Raw genomic sequence first — 27,001 nt, forward strand, 5'->3', positions numbered from 1 at the left:
CCCCATATACAAACACACACACAGACCCCATATACAAACACACACACAGACCCCATATACAAACACACACACAGACCCCATATACAAACACACACACAGACCCCATATACAAACACACACACAGACCCCATATACAAACACACACACAGACCCCATATACAAACACACACACAGACCCCATATACAAACACACACACAGACCCCATATACAAACACACACACAGACCCCATATACAAACACACACACACAGACCCCATATACACACACACAGACCCCATATACACACACACAGACCCCATACACACACACACAGACCCCATACACACACACACAGACCCCATACACACACACACACACACACACACAGACCCCATACACACACACACACAGACCCCATACACACACACACACACACAGACCCCATACACACACACACACCCCATATACACACACACACATACCCCATATACACACACACACATACCCCATATACACACACACATACCCCATATACACACACACAGACCCCATACACACACACACAGACCCCATACACACACACACAGACCCCATACACACACACACACACACAGACCCCATACACACACACACACAGACCCCATACACACACACACACACACAGACCCCATACACACACACACACCCCATATACACACACCCCATATACACACACCCCATATAGACACACACACACCCCATAGACACACACACACCCCATACACACACACACATACCCCATACACACACACACATACCCCATACATACCCCATACACACACACACATACCCCATACACACACACACATACCCCATACACACACACACACACACATACACACCCACCCTATACACACACACACCCTATACACACACACACCCTATACACACACACACCCTATACACACACACACACACACCCTATACACACACACACACACACCCTATACACACACACCCTATACACACACACCCTATACACACACACCCTATACACACACACCCTATACACACACACCCTATACACACACACCCTATACACACACACCCTATACACACACACCCTATACACACACACCCTATACACACACCCCCTATACACACACACCCTATACACACACACACACACACCCTATACACACACACCCTATACACACACACACACACCCTATACACACACACACACACACACCCCCTATACACACACACACACACCCTATACACACACACACACACACTATACACACACACACACACACACACTATACACACACACACACACACACACACCCTATACACACACACACACACCCTATACACACACACACACACCCTATACACACACACACACACCCTATACACACACACACACACCCTATACACACACACACACACCCTATACACACACACACACCCTATACACACACACACACCCACACACCCTATACACACACACACACACACCATATACACACACACCATATACACAGGCGACAACCACTTAAAGAGACATTGTAATGTTTGTAAGCCTGTTTAATTATTGCAATATTAACCTAGATCACTCTTTAACCCCCCTTATTAAACTAATAAGTAAAGCGCCACTCTTGGAATTGCAATGCTTGCAGCTTCAAACAGAAAATGGCTGATTATTGGTGAGGTTATCTAACTCAGTGTTTTTCAACCAGTGTGCCGTGAGAGATTCTCAGGCGTGCCGTGGCAGACTGACAAGAAACAGTGCGACATTTTTAAAATTTTGCTTGTTTTCTTATTCTGGGCCATTTTTTTTTTATTTTGAGTGAGATAATGATTGAGGGTAACAGCGCAGCGGCAGCTCGCTTCCCCGACCCGTGTTCACACTTGGAAGGACCCCCACCCACTACAACACGTGTACATTTTATATATATATATATATATATATATATATATATATATATATATACATATACACACACACACACATACTGTATATGCTGTATTAGGCTACAATGTGTTATTTTGTAAAATTTTGGGATGGTGGTGTGCCACAGGATTTTTTAATGTAAAAAGTGTGCCACGGCAAAAAAAGGTTAAAATCACTGATCTAACTGACCAGCTGTGTCCTGTTAGGGAGATGCAGGACTTGAAAGGGACGCCACCTATATTTCAGTATTAGAATGTCCCTTTAATTGTTCACAGTGATGTAAACAAGAAAAGAACAACAAGGAGCAGGGCACTTAGTATTGGCAGTTTCCTGGGTATATATTCCCTGACATCCCCAGCAGTTCGCCATGCGTGGCGCTACCCGCAGACTTCCACCTCACAAAGAGCCCTGTGTGTCCACGTGAAGAACAGCATCACTGGCAATGAGTGTGTTAAGGAACAAAATGCTTCTTTGCCAACAGAAACCCACACATGTATCATTCGTAAGGAAGGTATTTACGTATAAAAACCTCATCATGCTCTGTAAGTGCTTTAAAAGGGACATAAAATGCTACAATGTGATGGCGGAATTATACAACGCTCTATTGCTTGATAAAGCTATGTGCTTAGGCCCTGCAAATGGGTTAAATGCATAGATAACATCTGCTCCAGAACAGCATTGAACTATTGAGGGCAGGCTTAATGCATCTAGTGAGCCAATGACCAGCTAGCTCCCAGTAGTGCAAACTGAAAAATCTCTTAAAATCACGTGTTCCATCTGAATCATTAGGAAACTTTCATGCATCTAAACTAATGCTCCACGCGACAAAAATAATTATTCATAGGTACACTGAGTGGCAGATCACACAGCTTACAGCTGCTGCAAGCACAGGCAAAGCCCAGGAAACTGAATGAAAGTACAGGCAATATGCCGTCATGACCAGACCTCCCTCATCTTGTAAATCAGGCAAGCGAGGGAGGGGAATGCAAAGTCAACACAAAATTCCATGTTTCACGCGCTTCAGCGCGCTACCAAATGAGGGGGCGGCGGTGCACTCATCACTTCTCATGTCAGGGATTTCTGCACGTACATCTGGATTGCAATATATATATATATACATACATATACACACACACACACATATACACAAAAAGGAAGGTCCGGACCGCTGCTCAAAACAATAGTGCACTTTATTGGAACAAATAGAAATAAAACAGCAACGCTATATATGCATGTAGTATATATACACATGCTAGCCGAGAACGTAGCTATGGCCAGATGTTATATGGGCTGTTATGAGCTCATGTGAGGGGCCTGCATATACATACATACACACACACACACATACATATATATATATATATATATATATATATACACCACACTAAAATAAGGCACATGGGAGGTTTTGGATGTTGAAAAACAGTAGTAGATAGATAGTGTTAATATATCCAGATATTTTCAAAGTCAACTGGTATGTTAATCTGTTGCAAAACTACACATCTCATTAAAAGATGCTTGCAATGAATTGCAAAATACCTACATTTAAAATGTAGCACTTTATTATCGATCTACGAAACAGATTGAAACCCTGGTATGTTTATCTTGTCTCCTGTCCCTTTTAAATTGACATTTTCCTTCCTACATTATACACAAATAAAATATAAATCCTCAATATAAAGGGAACAAAATGCATTTCCATTGCAAACTTTATTTCAGTTAATGTTAAGTATTTTATGTTATAAGTATAGGAGATTTCATCAATAGGCTTGAAAATAGGATAAAAATAAAGAAATAATATTAATGCCCCGAGTGTTATCTGAACCCATGAGCTTCAATATACAGGTACAATATTTCTTGCGCTACCTGGATGTTTTCCCATTTCCTAATGATGTCACATACCAGAAGTATGCGGTTATTCCATCACAGACACAGATTAAAAGGGACATTCCAGCCAAAATTGGAATCCACATGGTTGCATTTCAGTTGGGAATAGAAGCAGTTATGTAATATACATGTATTAGCAAAAATGTTTCTAATTAAAGCTATAGCTGTTTCAAATCTGTATTTAAGTATGCACCGTGCACCAGCATTTTATACACAGGACTTGAGAGCCTAAGGTGCTTGTACCATCTGGTAATGACTTAATTTGTTAATTGGTGACATGATGCAAGCCCCACTGGTGCTCTGAGAATATTTATTTATGTTTCACAGATGCAGAGAAAAATGCAAACACAAAAAGTGATAACTTAAAGGACCAGTCAACAGTGTACATTTGCATAATCAACAAATGCATGATAAGAAGACAATGCAATAGCAGTTAGTCTGAACTTCAAAATAGTAGTGGATTTTAGTAGTGGACTAATCCAATTTCCTCCAATCACAGCATGGCCTCAGGCAATGACTACCCTGGGGGGAAAGCTGTGATTGGAGGAAGCAGGATTAGTCATTGCTGACGTGTGAATAGAGTATCTCTAGGTGGGGGAAGCTGCTGTAGCAGTGAAAAGAAAAAAAAAAAGTAATTTTTTTACCAAAACGGCTGCTTTGTAAACTTTGATGAATGAAAGTGCCCCTGTTTATAATAGTATTTAAAAAAACGGGCTTTCATTCACCAAAGTTTACCTTCACTTTAAGATATTCCAGTTTAAACACTGATACATAACTATTAAATAAATAAATTAAAAACATACTAATTTAACCTCTAGATGCCAATAGGATGACATAGCACATCCTTCCTTAAATGGCATCCTGCAGCCTTCCCCTTTTTGCACAATGAAAAATATTGTACCGGGGGGCGTGCCTAGCAGCGTAGACAGTTCCTCATGATCCAATCCCGGCCTTGAATCACGTGATTGAATCGACAATCATGTGATTTCATTTTTCCACCAAGTGTTTACATCGGAACTTAGTTCTGATCTAACACTTGCACCCTAGCATAATAGGGTTAAAGTGAAGGTAAAGTTTCAATGGTTACTAAACACAATTAAATGTAAAATTTAAAATCATTTGGACTTTCATTCATGAACTGTGTTATATTTTTTTGCAAACGAAGTTTTACATGAGTTAAAACACTAATATTTAAATCTATAACAACAACCCGTTTTTCGGAACTTCTAATACTTCCTGATCACGTTTTACAATTCTCCAATTGAAATCCTGGCCGATAGGCGGCCGTGACACTACATCATCATAAACGTCTTCTGATTTCAATCAGTAATTGCAAAATCGCATGCGCTTTGGAGACAAGCTGTATTGGGAACGCGCATATCTAATACGTATACAGCGGGTGAGACCGGTCTATACGTAAACACTGAAAAAGTAAGGAAGTAGAAGATGGGAGGAGCACAGACGAAAACAGAAGCCTTATAATGTATTTAAAATAAAGGTGAATTAATATTTTTATTTTAAAAAAAAAATATAGCGATTAGGTTTATATAGATGAAGAGAATGAATTACTGTTTTGAAATGGTCCGAAATTTACTTTCACTTTAAGTGGGCCTTAAAGGGATAGGAAAACATAATTTATGCTTACCTGATAAATTCCTTTCTTCTGTTGTGTGATCAGTCCACGGGTCATCATTACTTCTGGGATATAACTCCTCCCCAACAGGAAATGCAAGAGGATTCACCCAGCAGAGCTGCATATAGCTCCTCCCCTCTACGTCACTCCCAGTCATTCGACCAAGAATCAACGAGAAAGGAGAAACCAAGGGTGAAGTGGTGACTGGAGTATAATTTAAGAGATATTTACCTGCCTTAAAAAACAGGGCGGGCCGTGGACTGATCACACAACAGAAGAAAGGAATTTATAAGGTAAGCATAAATTATGTTTTCTTCTGTTATGTGTGATCAGTCCACGGGTCATCATTACTTCTGGGATACCAATACCAAAGCAAAAGTACACGGATGACGGGAGGGATAGGCAGGCTCATTATACAGAAGGAACCACTGCCTGAAGAACCTTTCTCCCAAAAATAGCCTCCGAAGAAGCAAAAGTGTCAAATTTGTAAAATTTGGAAAAAGTATGAAGCGAAGACCAAGTTGCAGCCTTGCAAATCTGTTCAACAGAGGCCTCATTCTTAAAGGCCCAAGTGGAAGCCACAGCTCTAGTAGAATGAGCTGTAATTCTTTCAGGAGGCTGCTGTCCAGCAGTCTCATAGGCTAAACGAATTATGCTACGAAGCCAGAAGGAGAGAGAGGTAGCCGAAGCCTTATGACCTCTCCTCTGACCAGAGTACACGACAAACAGGGAAGACGTTTGTCGAAAATCCTTAGTTGCCTGCAAGTAGAACTTGAGGGCACGAACTACATCCAGATTGTGTAGAAGACGTTCCTTCTTTGAAGAAGGATTCGGGCACAGAGAAGGCACCACGATCTCTTGATTGATGTTCCTGTTAGTGACTACCTTAGGTAAGAACCCAGGTTTTGTACGCAGAACTACCTTATCTGAATGAAAAATCAAATAAGGAGAATCACAATGTAAAGCTGATAACTCAGAGACTCTCCGAGCCGAAGAAATAGCCATTAAAAATAACACTTTCCAAGATAACAACTTTATATCAATGGAATGAAGGGGTTCAAACGGAACTCCTTGTAGAACGTTAAGAACAAGGTTTAAACTCCATGGCGGAGCAACAGTTTTAAACACAGGCTTGATCCTAGCTAAAGCCTGACAAAAGGCCTGGACATCTGGATTTTCTGACAGACGCCTGTGTAACAAGATGGACAGAGCTGAGATCTGTCCCTTTAATGAGCTAGCCGATAAACCCTTTTCTAAACCTTCTTGTAGAAAGGACAATATCCTAGGAATCCTAACCTTACTCCAGGAGTAACCTTTGGATTCGCACCAGTATAGGTATTTACGCCATATCTTATGGTAAATCCTTCTGGTAACAGGCTTCCTAGCCTGTATCAGGGTATCAATAACCGACTCAGAAAACCCACGTTTTGATAAAATCAAGCGTTCAATTTCCAAGCAGTCAGCTTCAGAGAAGTTAGATTTTGATGTTTGAATGGACCCTGTATCAGAAGGTCCTGTCTTAGAGGTAGAGACCAAGGCGGACAGGATGACATGTCCACTAGATCTGCATACCAAGTCCTGCGTGGCCATGCAGGCGCTATTAGAATCACTGATGCTCTCTCCTGTTTGATTTTGGCAATCAATCGAGGAAGCAGCGGGAAGGGTGGAAACACATAAGCCATCCCGAAGTTCCAAGGTGCTGTCAAAGCATCTATCAGAACCGCTCCCGGATCCCTGGATCTGGACCCGTAGCGAGGAAGTTTGGCGTTCTGGCGAGACGCCATGAGATCTATCTCTGGTTTGCCCCAACGTCGAAGTATTTGGGCAAAGACCTCCGGATGAAGTTCCCACTCCCCCGGATGAAAAGTCTGGCGACTCAAGAAATCCGCCTCCCAGTTCTCCACTCCCGGGATGTGGACTGCTGACAGGTGGCAAGAGTGAGACTCTGCCCAGCGAATTATCTTTGATACTTCTATCATTGCTAGGGAGCTTCTTGTCCCTCCCTGATGGTTGATGTAAGCTACAGTCGTGATGTTGTCCGACTGAAACCTGATGAACCCCCGAGTTTTTAACTGGGGCCAAGCCAGAAGGGCATTGAGAACTGCTCTCAATTCCAGAATGTTTATTGGCAGGAGACTTTCCTCCTGACTCCATTGTCCCTGAGCCTTCAGAGAATTCCAGACAGCGCCCCAACCTAGTAGGCTGGCGTCTGTTGTTACAATTGTCCAGTCCGGCCTGCTGAATGGCATCCCCCTGGACAGATGTGGCCGAGAAAGCCACCATAGAAGAGAGTTTCTGGTCTCTTGATCCAGATTCAGAGTAGGGGACAAGTCTGAGTAATCCCCATTCCACTGACTCAGCATGCACAATTGCAGCGGTCTGAGATGTAGACGTGCAAAGGGTACTATGTCCATTGCTGCTACCATTAAGCCGATCACCTCCATGCATTGAGCTACTGACGGGAGTTGAATGGAATGAAGGACACAGCATGCATTTAGAAGCTTTGTTAATCTGTCTTCTGTCAGATAAATCTTCATTTCTACAGAATCTATAAGAGTCCCCAAGAATGGAACTCTTGTGAGAGGAAAGAGAGAACTCTTCTTTTCGTTCACTTTCCATCCATGCGACCTTAGAAATGCCAGAACTAACTCTGTATGAGACTTGGCAGTTTGAAAGCTTGAGGCTTGTATCAGAATGTCGTCTAGGTACGGAGCTACCGAAATTCCTCGCGGTCTTAGTACCGCCAGAAGGGCACCCAGAACCTTTGTGAAGATTCTTGGAGCCGTAGCCAATCCGAATGGAAGAGCTACAAACTGGTAATGCCTGTCTAAGAAGGCAAACCTTAGATACCGGTAATGATCTTTGTGAATCGGTATGTGAAGGTAAGCATCCTTTAAATCCACTGTGGTCATGTACTGACCCTTTTGGATCATGGGTAAGATTGTCCCAATAGTTTCCATTTTGAACGATGGAACTCTTAGGAATTTGTTTAGGATCTTTAAATCCAAGATTGGCCTGAAAGTTCCCTCTTTTTTGGGAACCACAAACAGGTTTGAGTAAAACCCTTGTCCTTGTTCCGACCGCGGAACCGGATGGATCACTCCCATTAATAACAGATCTTGTACACAGCGTAGAAACGCTTCTTTCTTTATCTGGTTTGTTGACAACCTTGACAGATGAAATCTCCCTCTTGGGGGAGAGAATTTGAAGTCTAGAAGGTATCCCTGAGATATGATCTCTAGCGCCCAGGGATCCTGAACATCTCTTGCCCAAGCCTGGGCGAAGAGAGAGAGTCTGCCCCCCACTAGATCCGGTCCCGGATCGGGGGCCCTCGGTTCATGCTGTCTTTGGGGCAGCAGCAGGTTTCCTGGCCTGCTTGCCCTTGTTCCAGGACTGGTTAGGTTTCCAGCCTTGTCTGTAACGAGCAACAGCTCCTTCCTGTTTTGGTGCAGTGGAAGTTGGTGCTGCTCCTGCTTTGAAATTCCGAAAGGGACGAAAATTAGACTGTCTAGCCTTAGCTTTGGCTTTGTCTTGAGGCAGGGCGTGGCCCTTACCTCCTGTAATGTCAGCGATAATTTCTTTCAAACCGGGCCCAAATAAAGTTTGCCCCTTGAAAGGTATATTAAGTAATTTGGATTTAGAAGTTACATCAGCTGACCAGGATTTTAGCCACAGCGCCCTACGTGCCTGAATGGCGAATCCTGAGTTCTTAGCCGTAAGTTTGGTTAAATGTACTACGGCCTCCGAAATGAATGAATTAGCTAGTTTAAGGACTCTAAGCCTGTCCGTAATGTCGTCCAGCGTAGCTGAACTAAGGTTCTCTTCCAGAGACTCAATCCAAAATGCTGCCGCAGCCGTAATCGGCGCGATGCATGCAAGGGGTTGCAATATAAAACCTTGTTGAACAAACATTTTCTTAAGGTAACCCTCTAATTTTTTATGCATTGGATCTGAAAAAGCACAGCTATCCTCCACCGGGATAGTGGTACGCTTAGCTAAAGTAGAAACTGCTCCCTCCACCTTAGGGACCGTTTGCCATAAGTCCCGTGTGGTGGCGTCTATTGGAAACATCTTTCTAAATATTGGAGGGGGTGAGAACGGCACACCGGGTCTATCCCACTCCTTAGTAACAATTTCAGTTAGTCTCTTAGGTATAGGAAAAACGTCAGTACTCGCCGGTACCGCAAAGTATTTATCCAACCTACACAATTTCTCTGGTATTGCAACAGTGTTACAATCATTAAGAGCCGCTAAAACCTCCCCTAGTAATACACGGAGGTTCTCCAATTTAAATTTAAAATTTGAAATATCTGAATCCAATCTGTTTGGATCAGAACCGTCACCCACAGAATGAAGCTCTCCGTCCTCATGCTCTGCAAGCTGTGACGCAGTATCAGACATGGCCCTAGTATTATCAGCGCACTCTGTTCTCATCCCAGAGTGATCACGCTTGCCTCTTAGTTCTGGTAATTTAGCCAAAACTTCGGTCATAACAGTAGCCATATCTTGTAATGTTATCTGTAATGGCCGCCCAGATGTACTAGGCGCCACAATATCACGCACCTCCCGGGCGGGAGATGCAGGTACTGACACGTGAGGCGAGTTAGTCGGCATAACTCTCCCCTCGCTGTTTGGTGAAATTTGTTCAATTTGTACAGATTGGCTTTTATTTAAAGTAGCATCAATACAGTTAGTACATAAATTTCTATTGGGCTCCACCTTGGCATTGGAACAAATGACACAGGTATCTTCCTCTGAATCAGACATGTTTAACACACTAGCAATAAACTTGCAACTTGGTTACAATCTTATTTAACAAAAACGTACTGTGCCTCAAAGAAGCACTAAACGATTAAATGACAGTTGAAATAATGAACTGAAAAAACAGTTATAGCATCAATCCTTAAAAACAACACAACTTTTAGCAAAGGTTTGTTCCCATTAGTAAAGTAACAATAATTAAATTTGAAGCATAAAAATTACAGAGCAACGTTTTTAATCACAGTCAATATATAAGTCTCACAGCTCTGCTGAGAGAATCTACCTCCCTCCAAAGAAGTTTGAAGACCCCTGAGTTCTGTTAGAGATGAACCGGATCATGCAGGAAATACAAGAGTAACTGACTGGAAATTTTTGATGCGTAGCAAAGAGCGCCAAAAACGGCCCCTCCCCCTCACACACAGCAGTGAGAGAGAAACGAAACTGTCACAATTAAAACAAGCAACTGCCAAGTGGAAAAATAATGCCCAAACATTTATTCACTCAGTACCTCAGAAAATGCAAACGATTCTACATTCCAGCAAAAACGTTTAACATAATAAATACCTATTAAAAGGTTTAATGTACTTTTAACAGAGTAATTCCAGTGAAATACCATCCCCAGAATACTGAAGTGTAGAGTATACATACATGTCATTATAACGGTATGGCAGGATTTTCTCATCAATTCCATTCAGAAAATAAAAACTGCTACATACCTCAATGCAGATTCATCTGCCCGCTGTCCCCTGATCTGAAGCTTTTACCTCCCTCAGATGGCCGAGAAACAGCAATATGATCTTAACTACTCCGGTTAAAATCATAGTAAAAACTCTGGTAGATTCTTCTTCAAACTCTGCCAGAGAGGCAATAACACGCTCCGGTGCTATTGTAAAATAACAAACTTTTGATTGAAGTTATAAAAACTAAGTATAATCACCATAGTCCTCTCACACATCCTATCTAGTCGTTGGGTGCAAGAGAATGACTGGGAGTGACGTAGAGGGGAGGAGCTATATGCAGCTCTGCTGGGTGAATCCTCTTGCATTTCCTGTTGGGGAGGAGTTATATCCCAGAAGTAATGATGACCCGTGGACTGATCACACATAACAGAAGAAAGTTCAAATTTAACTTGCATGATTCAAGATAGAGCATTTCATATTTTAAGATACTTTTAAATTCACTTCTAATTTCAAATGTGCTTTGTTCTCTTAGTATCCCTTGTTGAAAAAGAACACACATCCTACACTAGTGGGAGTTAGCTTTGCTTGCACAAATCTGTCTCTTGTGATTGGCTAACTAGATGTATTCAGCTAGCTGCCAGTGTTCCTTCAAAGGATAACAAGAGAATGAAGCAAATGTTATATTAGAAATAAAATGGAAAGTTGATTAAAATTATATGTTCTATCCGAATCGCAAAATAAAAATCTGGGCTTTCATTTCCCTTTAACTCATGAGCTTTATCCCCAAAATAAACTATCTGTAGCTAGATTCACTGAACTAGTTATTTATTACAATACCGCCTAAACGTATATATTTCACTAACAGGGCTTGACAAACCCAGGAGCCACTGGCCTTTGTTATTTACCTGGCTCCCAAATGTTTGGGTTATTCTCCATATATCTATATAAAAATACCACTGTCTGGCATCTACATTTTAAACTGTCATTTGTCAACCCCGGCGTTAGAGAATACTAAGGCGGCCTCAGCAGCATTTTGCGCACTAGTGCTAAGCTAGGATGAAGACTACCTCAGTATACTCTTTTGCAAAGGTGATAAGTTTCAACAGATACCAAGAGAAAGATCCCATTTGATAAGATTTTATTTGTTTTTTAAAGGGACATGAAACCCTAATTTTTTTTTTCTTTCATTATTCAAAGATTTTATTTTATGACTGTAGAACATACAATTTTAAAGCACCTCAATTCATTTCTTATGTCTAATTTGCTTTGTTCTTTTGGTATCCTTTGTTGATAAACCATACCTAGGAAGGCCCAAGAGCAGCACTGCATTACTGAGAGTTAGCTGCCGATTGGTGGCTACATATATACAGTACAGTGCAAAAGGTTTAGGCAGGTGGAAAAAAAATGCTGCAAAGTAAAAATGATAAGTTTATTTTCATCAATTAACAAAATGTAAAATGAGTGAACAGAAGGAAAATCTAAATAAAATGAAGTTGTTGTGACCACACTTTGCAAGTGTACCTAGAAGAATTGATGCGGTTTTGAACGAAGAGTTTTTTAAAAGGGAAATGAAACCCACATTTCTTTAACGATTCAGATAGAGCATGCCATTTACATTTTAAGCAACTTTCTAATTTACTCCTTTTATCAATTTTTCTTTGATCTTATGGTATGTCTATTTGAAAAGCTGGAATGTAAGCTTAGGAGCTAAATGTAGCCATCAATCAGCAAGTGCTATCCAGGTGCTTAAAGGAACACTGAACCCAAATTTTTACTTTTGTGATTCAGATAGAGCATGCAATTTTAAGCAACTTTCTAATTTATTCCTATTATAATTTTTTCTTCGTTCTCTTGCTATCTTTATTTGAAAAAGAAGGCATCTAAGCTATTTTTTGTCCCAGACCCTAGATAACACTTGTTTATTGGTTGGTTAAATTAATCCACCAATCCGCCCGAACCCAGGTTGTTCACCAAAAATGGGCCGGCATCTAAACTTACATTCTTGCTTTTCAAATAAAGATACCAAGAGAATGAAGAAAATTTGACAATAGGAGTAAATTAGAAAGTTGCTTAAAATTGCATGCTCTATCTGAATCACAAAAGAAAAAATTTGCGTTCAGTGTCCCTTTAAAGGGACAGTCAACCATAGAATTGTTATTGTTTTAAAAGATAGATAATCCCTTTATTACCCATTCCCCAGTTTTGCACAAACAACACAGTTATATTAATGTACTTTTTACCTCTGTGATTACCTTGTATCTAGGAACCTTCTTCCAGCCCCCTGATCACATGACTGTGACTGTTTATTATCTATTGTCTTAAATATAGCATTGTTTTGTGCTAAATCTTAAATAACTTTCTGTGCCTGAACACAGTGTTATCTATATAGCCCACGTGTACTTTCTGTCTCTTTGTGTTGAAAAGAGATTTAAAAAGCATGTGATAAGAGGCAGCCCTCAAAGGCTTAGAAATTAGCATATGAGCCTATCTAGGTTTAGTTTAAACTAAGAATACCAAGAGAAAAAAGCAAATTTGATGATAAAAGTAAATTGGAAAGTTGATTAATATTACAAGTCCTATCTGAATAATGACAGTTTAATTTATACTTGACTGTCCCTTTGACCAAAAATGGACCGGCTCTTAAAGGGACATGAAACCCATTTTTTTCCCCTTTCATTAAGCAGATAGATTATACATTTTTAAACAGCTTTCCAATTTACTTCTGTCATCAATTTTGCTTTATTCTCTTGGTATCTTTTATTTAAGCAGCAGCAATGCACTCCTAGAAGCGAACTGAACACATTTGTAAGCCAATGAAAATGGGCATACAAGTTCAGCCACCAATCAGCAGCTAGCTCCAAGCACCTGAGCATATCTAGATTTATTTTAAACAAAGGATACAAAGAAAATGAAACAAATTAGACAATGAAAGTAAATTGGAGAGTTATTTAAAATTGTATGCTCTGAAAAATGAAAGAAAAATGTTGGGTTCCATGTCCCTTTAAGCTTACATTCCTGCTTTTTCAAATAAAGATACCAAGAGAACAAAGAAAAATGAATAGGAGTAAATGATAAAAGTTGCTTAAAACTGCTGCTCTTTCTGGACCATGAAAATTGTGTTTCATATCCCTTTAAGGTAGGTTGTTTCAAATATCTTTGAGAACTAACCACCGTCCTCCGGTTTATTTAGGCAGCCTCGGTTGCTTTTGTCTCTTCTGTAATCCCAAACACACCCGACGATACCGAGATCAGAGTTCCGTCGGGGCCGTACCATCACTTCCAGGACTCCTGGTTCTTTACGCTGAAGATCATTATTCATGACTTTGGCTGTAAGTGTAGGGCCGTTGCAATGCGGCAGAAACATGTGGGGCCAATCAGATCCCGCCCTGATGGTATTGAATGATGGATAAGTATCTTTCTGTACTTCTCTTCTTGAGGAGACCATTAATTCTGATCTAATTCCCAACTCCATTTACAGAAAAGCCGCCTTAAACCTGCAAGGAGCCTCTACCATACTTCACTGTTGCCTGCAGACACTCATTCTTGTTCTGCTCTCCAGCCCTTCTGCGAACAAACTGCCTTCTGCTACAGCCAAATATTTACATTTTTGATGACTCAGTCCAGAGTACCTGCCCAATTTTTTTGCGCCCTAGTTCCTGTGTTTTCAGGCATAGATGAGTCGCTTGGCCTTGTTTCCACATTGGAGGTAAGGCTTTTCAGCTACAAGTCCTCCATGAAGACCACTTCTAACCAGACTTCTTCAGACAATAGATGGGTTACCAGGGCCCAATGGTTTCTGCCAATTCTAAGCTGATGGCACTGTTAGACATCTTCCAATTGTGAAGGGAAGTATGCATGTGTATTTTGTGGTGTCCCAGGGGTATTTGTGTACAGGTTCAGTGTCACCCTAAGATATGGTGTAGTTTGCTCTAAATATCAGGGCTAGTAGGATATGGTTTCAGTATAGTAACATCCATTGTTGCTAACTCCATGACTGTGGCAATATCAGTGGCCTTTTTGAACGTCAAATCAGGTTCTGAGAGTAACCAATTTCTGTATGGCTGGGTCCTGGAAGCCCATAACAAACATACCGGAGAGCTGTCTGCAGGTATTCACCAAACTGACATGTAGCTATCTTACGTAAGGTGAGAACATAAGCTTTAATTCCCTGCATGGTCTCCTATAGAATTTAAAAATGTTCTGCAATTTCTAATGGTTTTGTGCTGTAATGATCTTGGAGTCTTTCAATTAACTCTGGCAGAGGCTTAGAGGTAGGCTTGTCTGGAGAGATTAAGTCCCTTAGTGTAGCATAAGCAGTTTGGCCAATTGCTGTCAGGAAAACTGAAACCTTCTTTTCGGCAGAAAAGCTATTTGCTTCCATATACTGCTCCAGTCTCCCCACCAAGGAGCTCCATACTTCAGCTTGGATAGACCATATTAGTTCCATTTAGTGTCAGAATCCACAATCTTTGTCGCCACTGTAGCATCCCAGGGTTATGTGTGTGTGCACAGGTTCAGGGTCACCCTGAGATACTGTGAGGGTTGCTGTCCCTTCAGTGTGTCACGGTGAACAAGGTAGAGTTTCACTCACTCAGTACAGACTGATTAGAGCACACATAATATACATATTCCCTTAGGTAGACTTCGCTCGGAGACGTTTGAAGTAACAAGCTCCAGCCCTTGATGTTTCCAGAAGCGGTTTCATGGCAAACAGTGTGACTGCTCTCAGATTCTCACAGATCCTCTCGAGACGACTGCATGCTCAGCTCTCTACACGCGATTAGCTTAAAGTGAATGTAAACTTTAAATAAATAGTGCCCGGTTTATAAAAATACTAATAAAAACAGGGGCACTTTCATTCATTAAAGTTTACATTGCAGTGGATTTTACAAATATTTACCTTCTCCTGAAACGCTGGATCGCCGACCCCCCCTGCTTCTTCCTGCTGTACTTACACAGCAATGATGAAACCGGCTTCCTCCAATCACGGCTTCCCCCCCAGGAGAGTCCATCTGGTGAGGCCATGTGGTGATTGGAGGAAGCCGGTTTCGTCATTGCTGTGTACGTACTGCAGGAAGAAGCAGCTACAGCAGCTTCCCCCTCCTGGAAATCCTCTCTTCACACGTCAGCAATGACTAATCCTGCTTTCTCCAATCACAGCATGGCCTCAGGCAATGACTACCCTGGGGGGAAAGCCGTGATTGGAGGAAGCCGGCCGGTAAACTTTGATGAATGAAAGTGCCCCTGTTTTTAATAGTATTTTTAAACTTTTTTTTAAAAACGGGCTTTCATTCATCAAAGTTTACCTTCACTTTAATGATTGTGTTTCAACTTGCATTTTAAAATTGCTGATCATTAGCACCGGTTTGGTATAATTGTGTGATCGTGCACCTGACTATATTCCTACAGAATCCCTGGCTTTGTGCAAGTGTACCTAGAAGAATTTATGCTGTTTTGAATGCAAAGTGTGGTCACACCAAACAATGATTTGATTTAGATTTTTCTTCAGTTCAATCACTTTTCATTTGGTTAATTTGTCGATTTTTTTTAAAAGCATTCTTACTTTACAGCATTTTTCACACCTGCCTAAAACTTTTGCACATTATTGTATGCGTCTTGTCATTGGCTCAACTGACGTCCCCAGCTAGCTCCCAGAAGTGCATTGTTGATCTTTCTACAAAAGGATACCAAGTGAATGAAGCAAATTTAAAAAAACTATATGCTCTTTCTGAATCATAAAAGAAAAAACATTTATGCTTACCCGATAAATGAATTTCTTTCATGGTGGTGAGAGTCCACGATGCCATGTCTTTTATGCAGAGGCAGAACTGCTTATTTTTGCATTGATATACTTAAGGCTTGTTCGACATGGTAAAAAAACAGAAAAAGCACACACCAGAATGCTGTGGCGCACCAACGGGTCACATTACCTCGGCGGGCAGCTATCTAGCGTACATGTCACATTACCTCGGCGGGCAGCTATCTAGCGTACAGGTCACATTACCTCGGCGGGCAGCTATCTAGCGTACAGGTCACATTACCTCGGCGGGCAGCTATCTAGCGTACAGGTCACATTACCTCGGCGGGCAGCTATCTAGCGTACAGGTCACATTACCTCGGCGGGCAGCTATCTAGCGTACAGGTCACATTACCTCACCACATACAGTGTGCAGGTTATTATAAAAAGTATACACCACAGAGCTACTGCAGGCCCATAACAGGACAGAGAACTACACAACTTTTCAGCATTAGCCAGATTAAATTGTCTTTTCACTTTTTTATTTCTGAAACTTTGCTAAATGTGAGAGATAAGAATAGAGAAGCATAATACAATGCAAATAATAATTATTAAAACAAAACAACCAGGCCAGAGAGCTGAAAGGAAAGAACATTTATTTCACAACACGCTAGATGGTTCTAACATTTTAGGTTCCTCTTGGTCATGGATAATCTAAAGAAGTATCTGCCCACCTGGGGTATCACAGCCATCAGATGAATGTGGAAGTGTACTAATGTAATAAATAAATAAAACCATTGTTGTCACATTTTATAAACACTTAAATGCCCCCTCCCAAAAAAAACTGAGACCATTGATCCAGTTGTTATTTACACTTTCTGGAGGGAAAACCCCAGGTAAATGATCCTAAATATTTTAAGGGACCCAAGAAAGCACCTGTTCTATGTATTTACTGTCTATGCGCAAACACCAGTTTCCTGACAAACGCCCCTGCTCAATGCCCGTCTCTTGGGTTAACTAGCCTGACAACCTCAACTCCTCCAGCTAACGCAACACGCGTTAGGAGCTGCTGAAGTCCTCATCACCTGAACGTCCTCTGCTGTTCAGCACATTATTCCCTTCTGCACCTCACAACATATCAAGGAATCTAGAGCTCCACAGACACCAGCCAGACACACTTATAAACAAATCCATAGACTCGCTGAGCCCACTAATTAAACTAGACTAAACCAGTGTGGTCAGGGAACAGTCTACGTTATCTGAAGCTACAAATGTAACAAGTCATAGCTGCCCAGATATGCTAAGGGACAACGGAGCAGTTTAGGGAGCTTAGCAAACACAGTGTCTCATACCTTAGCACCTTGCCCACAGCCTGCAGTACCATCTTGCAACTGAAGCCAGTTTTAGGGCTGCTGGTTAGGAGGGATCTGTCAGGGGAAATGGATTCAGGGGGCCCCAGCATCCTCAGACCAGAGGGATCCCCCTCCGGACTTGTGAGCGCAGCCCAAAGACAGGACAGGCTCCTAAACTTCCCAACAAATAAAGCAGATGAGGGAACTGAGCACTCTGTGTCCCTCCTACAGTGCCGGAGAGAGGAGGAGAGCAGGGAGTGTTAGAGGAAAACAAACTGCCTGAAAGGTCCTATTCATAAATAGGAGGAGAGATTTTATATAGGACAGAACACTCCAGCAGCACACAGAAGAGATTTGTAATACTTATTAGACAGTGGCACGCTGCCAGCTGGGCACCTCATTATATAGCAAACTAAAGGCAACTACGTGCACGGCAGGTGGATACTTGTTACTTATAGGCTCAGAAAGGTCACTGAACTTCTGTGCTGGCATTATACTCTGTGCTATAGAAATAAATATGCAATCGGACAAATCAACATTATTAAATGCTCCTTACAAAAATAATGATCATTTTACATAAATAAGATTGATTTATTTATTATTTGTTAAACAGAATAGATCATTATTAATATTTACAGCTCTTGCTTCTGTCCCACTCCCTAGAGAAGCTAAAAAGCACATTCTTTTACCCAGTGTTATTCCAAATGCTGTTAATTGTCTAAACTAGCCGTCTGATTTCCTGCATTTGAAAGTTACAGCTTTTCAGTCTAAGTGTTTAATGTTGTATTAATGCACAAAGCAGAGTTTTTATTGCACTAAGGTTTGTCCAGAACAGGATAAGGTTTGAGACTGGCAGCTACATGTGTATGTTGCATCTGATTAGCCCACTGGCCATTCCCACACAGTCTTTAACCTTTACAGGTATAAACAGACATGGCTGTCTCTAACTAGAACGCACTACAGAATTGTTTGCACTATTGTGTTAATATAAATGGGAACTAAGATGCACAGCACCCAACCAGTGCCAGCACCATGCAATCAGGAAGCAAAACGGAGCCTAACTATTCAGCAAACTACTTTGGATTTCACAGTAAAGATGCTACTCAAAATCGAGCACCAGTTACAATATCACGTGTGTCAAACAAAGTGAATACAAAGGACACATCAGCACCAGTACAGGCTGTCACATACATTATGCAGCACAATAAGGTCATCTTATTGCAGTGCGTTCCTCATTAGCAAATGACTGGTACCCCAAAAAGTGTATAAACTACTCTCATTCTGTATCAGTCACTGCAAGGTAAGCTGGGTGTACAAGGACACACGCACTAAGAGAGGAGGTGTGGTATTTCACAGCTACAAAGATAAACAAGTCCGGACATACACAGAAACACACAAAGACCCCAAACTTACTGGGGCAGTTCAATACACCCTGTGTGCGTAGGTGCCAGAGAACCTCACTAGCAAACCCAGGCCGTACAATACAACATTATTACTCCACTCACAAGATGCATTGATTCATTAACCCATGCCTGCCAGAAACCTACAACGTAGCAGTCCATTAAAATGAGACAAATGTATTTATTTTTATTATATCATCTAAACAAGGGATTTGTTAAATGTATCAGGGTTTTCTTGTTTTGTTTTTTTATTTAAAAAAAAAAAAAAGAAAAAACACAAAACGAATGTTCCTGTACTGAGAAATTGTCCACCAATAAGATAGATGGGCTTTTGCTTACCCAAAGAGAGCATAAGACTACCTAGCTTTGTTCTTTTATTATCCTTTGCTAAATAACATACCCAGGTAGTCTCAGGAGCAGCAATGCACTGGGAGCTAGCTGCACATACAGTATATACCTCTTGTATTTAGAGAATGAAGCAAATTAAATAACGTACATTGGAAATTTGGTTGAAATCTTATTTTCATTCTGAATTTAGAAAAAATAAATTAAGGGTTCATGTGTTAACTTCAAAATCACTATAAACAACTGTTTTATGCAAATACCATTTAAAACATATTTTAAAAGGGTCATGAAACCAAATTGCATTCATTAAGATAGAGAATACAATTTTAGAAAAGTTTCTAATTTACTTAAATTATCAAACTTGCTTCGGTCTCTTGTTATCCTTTGTCGAAAAGCAGGAAAGTAAGCTCAGGAGTGATACTGTGTCTACAGCACTACATGACAGGAAATAGTGCTGCCATCTAGTGCCCTGCTACTGTAAAACATTGTTGTAAAACTGCTGCAGACACGTGCCCACTCCTGAGCCTACATCCTTCCTCTTTTAAACAAAGGATAACAAGAAAATAAAATTTGATAATGGAAGTAAATCGGAAAGTTGTTTACAATGACATTATGTTCTATCCGAATCATGAAAAAAATATATATGGGTTTTATGTCCCTTTAAAAAGAACAGGGTAGAAATGTTTTGATAATTTAATCACTTTCCTACTTCCGGAGCAGTAGACGATTTCTATAGTAGACGATTTCTGTATTGCGTCTTTAGACTATTTCTCTGCTCAGTGCACGTTCCCCAGGATTAAAGTGGCATCACCCAAACAAGTGACTGCTGGATAAAGTTGTAAAAGCCTCACTCCAAAAGACAAGGTCCACGCTGGAAATCATACAGATTCATATTTTTTGTGCTCTGTAAATACTTTTTTTTTTTTAATCATCAATACCTGAAACGCCGATAGTGAAAAAAAAACTTTTTTTATCAACTCAGGGAAGGGGCTTGCATGGTTTGGGCTGAAAACCTATCTTTTGGAGGAAAAAAACAAACATTTTGCTTCCCACATTCATATGAACTCCCCCCTTTGTCGTCACAACATCACACACTAAACCTAGTTACAAAGAATACAATTACATAAAAAGCTTCTGAATTGCTTCGCCAGCAAACACCAGTATGACGACAGCTCTAGGAAGTCACCACATCACTGCATTATACAACGTCACCTGTACGCACAAGTTGGCAAAAAAAGGCTTTGAATAATTTAAACAGTGAAGAAGAGCAATAAACACGCCTGCAGGCTACATGTACACTAAAGCAAATCACACAACGGCAAACACAACTGGCTTTTGTTTTCTGATGTGCTGCAGTAGCAGATCATTTTATGTTCAGGTGCTGACTCGATATACTTGTGTTATATTTCACACGATTCAGAGCAGTTTTTTCTCATGCAAAACACGGTAATAGCGCCTGCAAAAAATAAACTATCGCAATCTTGAAGCACTTTCTGTGCAGAGTTCTCTTAAAGGGACATAAGTGCAAAAAGAAAAATAGTCTAATGTTAGAAGGGTAACTGTACTATCACTTGCACAGAACTAAGTATTTAAACCCTGCAAATGGCTGAACACATCTGGTGAGGCAATGACAAGAGGCATATGTACATAACTACCAATCAGCAGAGCATTGCCGTTATGCCTTTCAACAAAGGATACTAAGAGAAAATAAATTAGGTAATAGAATTAAATTGAAAAATTGTTTAAAAAGGGACAGTCTACACCAGAATTTGTATTGTTTAAAAAGATAGATAATCCCTTTATTACCCATTCCCCAGTTTTGCATAATCAACACAGTTATATTAATACACTTTTTACCTCTGAGATTATCTTGTATCTAAGCCTCTGTAGACTGCCCATTATCTCAGTTCTTTTGACAGACTTGCATTTTAGCCAATCAGTGCAGACTCCTAGGTAACTCCACGGCCGTTATCTATATGTCACACATGAACTAGCAGTGTCAAGCTGCAAAAAAATGTCAAATGCATTGAAATAAGATGCGGCCTTCAAGGGCTTTGAACATAGCATATGAGCCTACCTAGGTTTAGCTTTCAACTAAGAATACCAAGAGAACAAAGCACATTTGATAAAAGCATTAAAAGCAAATTGGAAAGTTGTTTAAAAATTACATGTCCTATCGGAAACATGAAAGTTTCAATTTTGACTGGACAGTCCATTCTAACAAGTCAAAACTGAAGGGAAAAATTAGATCAGCCAGTGAATTAACCTCAGTCAAGTTGTCCACAAACATGCATTTCCTGTAAGTTTCAAAATAAAGATAAACATCAACCCTTTAGTGCGATTTAGTTTATTTGGTTTAATGTACCTTTCACCCTTTGTCATTAGTCAATATAGGTTTAGGGTATCTGCATTTGGTAAAAACACAATCAGTATTTATGCCACTGTCTGACGGATCCCAGGAGCCAGAGGAATATGCTTCTAAAATATTTTGGCTCCTACATTCTTGACAGTTGTACAAATATCTGTTTACAGGAAACGTCAGGTTCCTCAACATTGTAGCTGGTTCCTAAATTTTATATAACTGTCAACATCTAATTGAGGCAATCTGATTGGAAGCTGTAGCTGACAGGAAAATATCACCTGAGCATCTCTATGTAAAAAAGGGATATTTTACCTCACAAATTTCCTCAGCTCACCAGAGTAAGTGCTGTGTAAAAAGTTATAGTTCAGCTGCTGTGCCAATCAGCAGCAACAGTGCTGAAGTCGAACTCTTTTACTGTGTCCCTTTAAACTGAATAGGGGAATAAGTGTGCACAAAGCTCACTCCCTTTGCCTGTCCTGGGACAGACATAATGATTTGCTGCTTAAAGTTCTTTGCAATTATGTTTTTGAATACTTAGGACATTTTGAGGTAAAATATCTTTCTTTTTTTACATAGAGATGTTCAAGTGATATTTTCTGTCAGTAACAAAATGACAAATCACAAGTTCTGTGTGTTTTAGCATCCAGTGAGGTTTTGTTTTGCCCATGAAGAGTTACGCTTACTAGTAGACACTGTAAGATCCCTGGTGCTTGTTATTAATACGTTACAGAAAAGCTCCAGCATATGCTCTTGCCATTAATACAGTAGAACTCTCAGCAAACTAATTAGCAGCTACCTATTGCAGGCAACACACAGTAAAGGGCGAGTTCAGCTGCCAACTATAATGAAATAGCTGTGTGACAAAAGTCCCACTGCCTGGGATGACAGGGGTTACACCGGATGAGCTGGGAGGGGTTAGTCAGGAGAGGCAGGAAGCAGACAGGGAGGGGAGCCAGTGCCAGCCAGGGAGGGCCACACCCTACCTGCTATAAATACTGTGCAGCAAAATATAGAAGTGCAGTAGGAGAGACAGGAGCCAGACTCAAAGAAACCATGAAACCTACCCAGCCCCTAAATGGTACAAGTAGTAATCACACAGGTACACTCACTATTCTGCATTGCTAAACAAATCTGCACACAAAGAAACCACCCCTCGCCGGAGTATCACAATTAACCCCTTACATCAGCTATACTACATGATGACTTCATAAACTGAATCAGCTTCCCCATAACAATGCAAGTTATACAATAAAATGCTGATCTAAAGGATCTGGGTATAGGTTTTGTTTACCTTTCTGTATAAAACTTTTTAAATGTAAAAAAAAGTGTAATTGAAGATATCCACATCCAGGTGAAGCACAGCATTGTATCAGGGGTAACAAATGTATGTATAAGAAAAGAACACTTTCATATAAGAGTGTCCCTGATTGCTTCTCTCCTGCAGAGCCCAATTTACTAACAGGAACATGGTCCTGCAAGGTGGTCAACCCTAATTCTCCACACCTGCATTAGTGGTGCAGTACTCTCCCTTAACAAGCTTGCACTGTTGCTTAATTAATTGACCACCATACCTTGCACTATAAACAGCTGTTCCAGACCAGCTCATTAACCAGAGGATGTCTTAAAGGGCCACTAAACCCAAAATCTTTCTTTCATGATTCAGATAGAGAATATTAATTAAAACAACATTACAATTTACTTCTATTATTTATTTTGCTTAATTTTTTAGATATCCTTAGTTGAAGAAAAAGAAATGCACATGGGTGAGCCAATCACACGAGGCTTCTATGTGCAGCAACCAATCAGCAGCTACTGAACATATCTAGATATGCTTTTCAGCAAAGAATATCAAGAGAATAAAACAAATTAGATAATATAAGTAAATTAGAAAGATGTTTAAAACTGCATTCTCTTTCTAAATCATGAAAGAAAAAATGTGTTTTTATGTCCCTTTAACCCTTAATTCATCTTTTACATCTCTACATTGTGAATTAAACCCTCTTGTTCCAGTAATCTCCCCTTGCTATATAAAGCCCTCCAAAGCATTGTTTTAAAGTGGTTGTCCAATTACAAAATGAACACATTGTACAACACATGCAATGAAACAGCAAAGAGCAGCATCACTACACAATAAGAGTATAAGATTTTGTATAAAGTACAGGGTATACACACAGCCTCTTGTGCAGCGCAGAAGTGATTCATATTGCTGGAAATATAAAGCATGAAACACAGGGTGGCTAAACTAAGCAGCAATACTTGCATGTAGTAGGCAGGTAAGGGAGGGGGACACAAGAACTCATAGTCCGGAAGTTTTTTCTGTGTGTATGGAGGCCTGCTGTCTCCATCCTTGCAGTAGTTACACCCACACATGCTGACAAGAAGCAAAGCATTCTGGGAATATTATCTGCAGGCTAATTTGGGATGTTGCATAGAACAATTAAGCCTAATTTCTAAAAACACCACAGATTCCGCTTTAATAAAAAAGGGATAGTGCATTTATCACACGAGGACTGGAAATACCCTCCTTATCGAAGTGTTACAGATTACAAGATCAGTTATTCACAACACACAGCTTTACAAATGGCAACAGATCATGGGACACCCTTAATGTGTTCCCAGTGACTTAGTATACCAGCTGCAGAGCATTAAATATTTAGGAAATTGCTCCTTTAGGTTTATGCATGCATATTAAATAGCTAATTTTGCTCATTTGAACCTTTACTGTTCTCAAGAACTCATCACTCAAATGGGCTGAGCCTGTAGGAAAAGCAGACCTGCTTATCTTATCTCGCACTCTATACATAAAGGCCAGTATGGTTGGTGGTTTCAATAAGCAAAATTAGCTATTTCAATTTGAGGAATACAATGACAGGAGCAATTACCCATGCAAGTCATACTATGTAGCTGGTACAACAAGTCATAGGAAAATAATAATAGTACAGTGTCCCTTTAAGACACAAGTGTACGTCACCTTTAACATCAGCACAAACAAAACCGTGACTGCCTTCCTAGTGTTATAAAATACATTCCTCTGCTATTACTGGTATAAATCGTACAGTATAAGGCAGATAGCCTTAAAGGGACACTGAATCCAAATTTTTTCTTTCATGATTCAGATAGAGCAGACATTTTAAGCAACTTTCTAATTTACTCCAATTATCATTTGTTCTCTTGTTATCTTTATTTGAATAAGCAGGATTGTAAGCTTAGGAGCCGGTCAATCTTTGGTTCAGAACCTGGGTAGCATTTGCTGGTTGGTGTATAAATGTAGCCACCAATCAGCAAGTGCTACCCAGGTGCTGAACCAAAGATGGGCCGGCTCCTAAGCTTACATTCCTGCTTACTCAAATAAAGATACCAAGAGAACAAAGATAAATTGATAATAGGAGTAAATTAGAAAGTTGCTTAAAATTACTGCTCTATCTGAATCATGAAAGAAAAAAAATTGGGTTCAGTGTCCCTTTAACCCCTTAAGGATTGGGCATTTCAGACAAAACTTCCCCAAAAGACCAGAGCATTTTTACCATCACTACATTTAAACAGAAATAGAGCATTTTTATATTTACCTATCAAAACTATATATATTTTTTTAGAAGTAGACAACCAAAAGTATTGATCTAGGCCCATTTTGGTATATTTCATGCCAACATTTCACCACCAAATTCGATCAAATAATGAAAAAAAAAAAAAACTTTTTCACTTTTAGGTTTCTCACTGAAATTATTTACAAACAGCTTGTGCAATTATGACATAAATGGTTGTAAATGCTTCTCTGGGATCCCCTTTCTTCAGAAATAGCTTTTGCATTGCTTTTTGGTAATTAGAAGGCCGCTAAATGCCGCTGCGCACCACACTTGTATTATGCCTAGGGTGACCATATTGCACGTTTTAAAAAGGGGCAAATGTGAAAAATACATATGCCAGGGCTGTTTAAAGAAACGTTTTGTATGAGAACCTTGAAATATGCATTTTTCATATGTGTCCCCTTTTAAAGCGGCAATATGGTCACCCTAATTATGCCCAGCAGTGAAGGGGTTAATTTGGTAGCTTGTAGGGTTAATTTTAGCTTTAGTGTAGAGATCAGCCTCCCACTTGACATATCCCACCCCCTCAAAAAGTTCTCTTCCCTCCCACCTCACAAATGTCACCGCCATCTTAAGTACTGGCAGAAAGTCTGCCAGTATGAAAATAAAAGCTTTTTATTTTTTTAAAATATATTTGCTGCAATGTAGGTTCCCCCCTAACTAGGGTTGCCACCTCGGCCATGTTTTTCTGGACACTTATGAGTTACACATGCTGCAGGATAAGCAGGGAGGAATATGTACTGAGCCTCTGGACATCACATGAATAGTGCTCATGAACAGCACAATACATGTTCCTCCCTGCACACCCTGCAGCATGTGTCTGCCAGTACCCAGTTTGCTGAAAATTTGGCTAATTAAAAAAAAAAATAAGACCCATTTTTCTGTAGTGTAGCTGCTCCCCCCATATCTCTTTCCAATAAAGGGACAGTCAAATCCAAAAAACCTTTCATGTTTCAAATAGGGCACGTCATTTTAAACAACTTTCCAATTTACTTTTAGCAACAAATTTGCTTTGTTCTCTTGGTAATCGTAGTTGAAAGCTAAACCTAGGAGGTTCATATGCTAATTTCTTAGACCTTGAAGGCCGCCTCTAATCTAAATGCATTTTGATAGTTTTTCACCACTAGAGGGCATTAGCTCATATAGATAACATTGAGCTCATGCACGTGAATTTACTGTGGAGACAGCTCTAAATGGCTAAAATGCAAGTCTGTCAAAAGAACTGAAATAAGGGGGCAAGGGGGCAAATTACAAGGTAATTACAGAGGTAAAACGTGTATAATTATAACTGTATTCGTTATGCAAAACTGGGGAATTGGTAATTAAGGGATTATCTATCTT

General features: G+C 40.2%; 1 protein-coding gene across 2 annotated transcripts in view; it reads right to left on the minus strand.

Annotated features, from left to right (window-relative positions):
• Nucleotides 1-27,001, minus strand: part of MOB2 (MOB kinase activator 2) — an 86,213-nt gene that overhangs the window by 49,452 nt on the left and 9,760 nt on the right. The window contains exon 1 of one of the 2 annotated variants that reach the window (XM_053720480.1): nt 17,970-18,182. The exons of the other annotated variant lie outside the window; for it this stretch is intronic. Coding sequence (XP_053576455.1) covers nt 17,970-18,079 — 110 coding nt within the window. The 5' untranslated portion in view covers nt 18,080-18,182. Of the gene's footprint in view, nt 1-17,969; nt 18,183-27,001 lie in introns of those variants that run through there. 2 annotated transcript variants of the gene reach the window in all.

Source organism: Bombina bombina, chromosome 7 (genome assembly GCF_027579735.1).
Source record: "Bombina bombina isolate aBomBom1 chromosome 7, aBomBom1.pri, whole genome shotgun sequence".
In the NCBI taxonomy this organism is placed as follows: domain Eukaryota; kingdom Metazoa; phylum Chordata; class Amphibia; order Anura; family Bombinatoridae; genus Bombina; species Bombina bombina.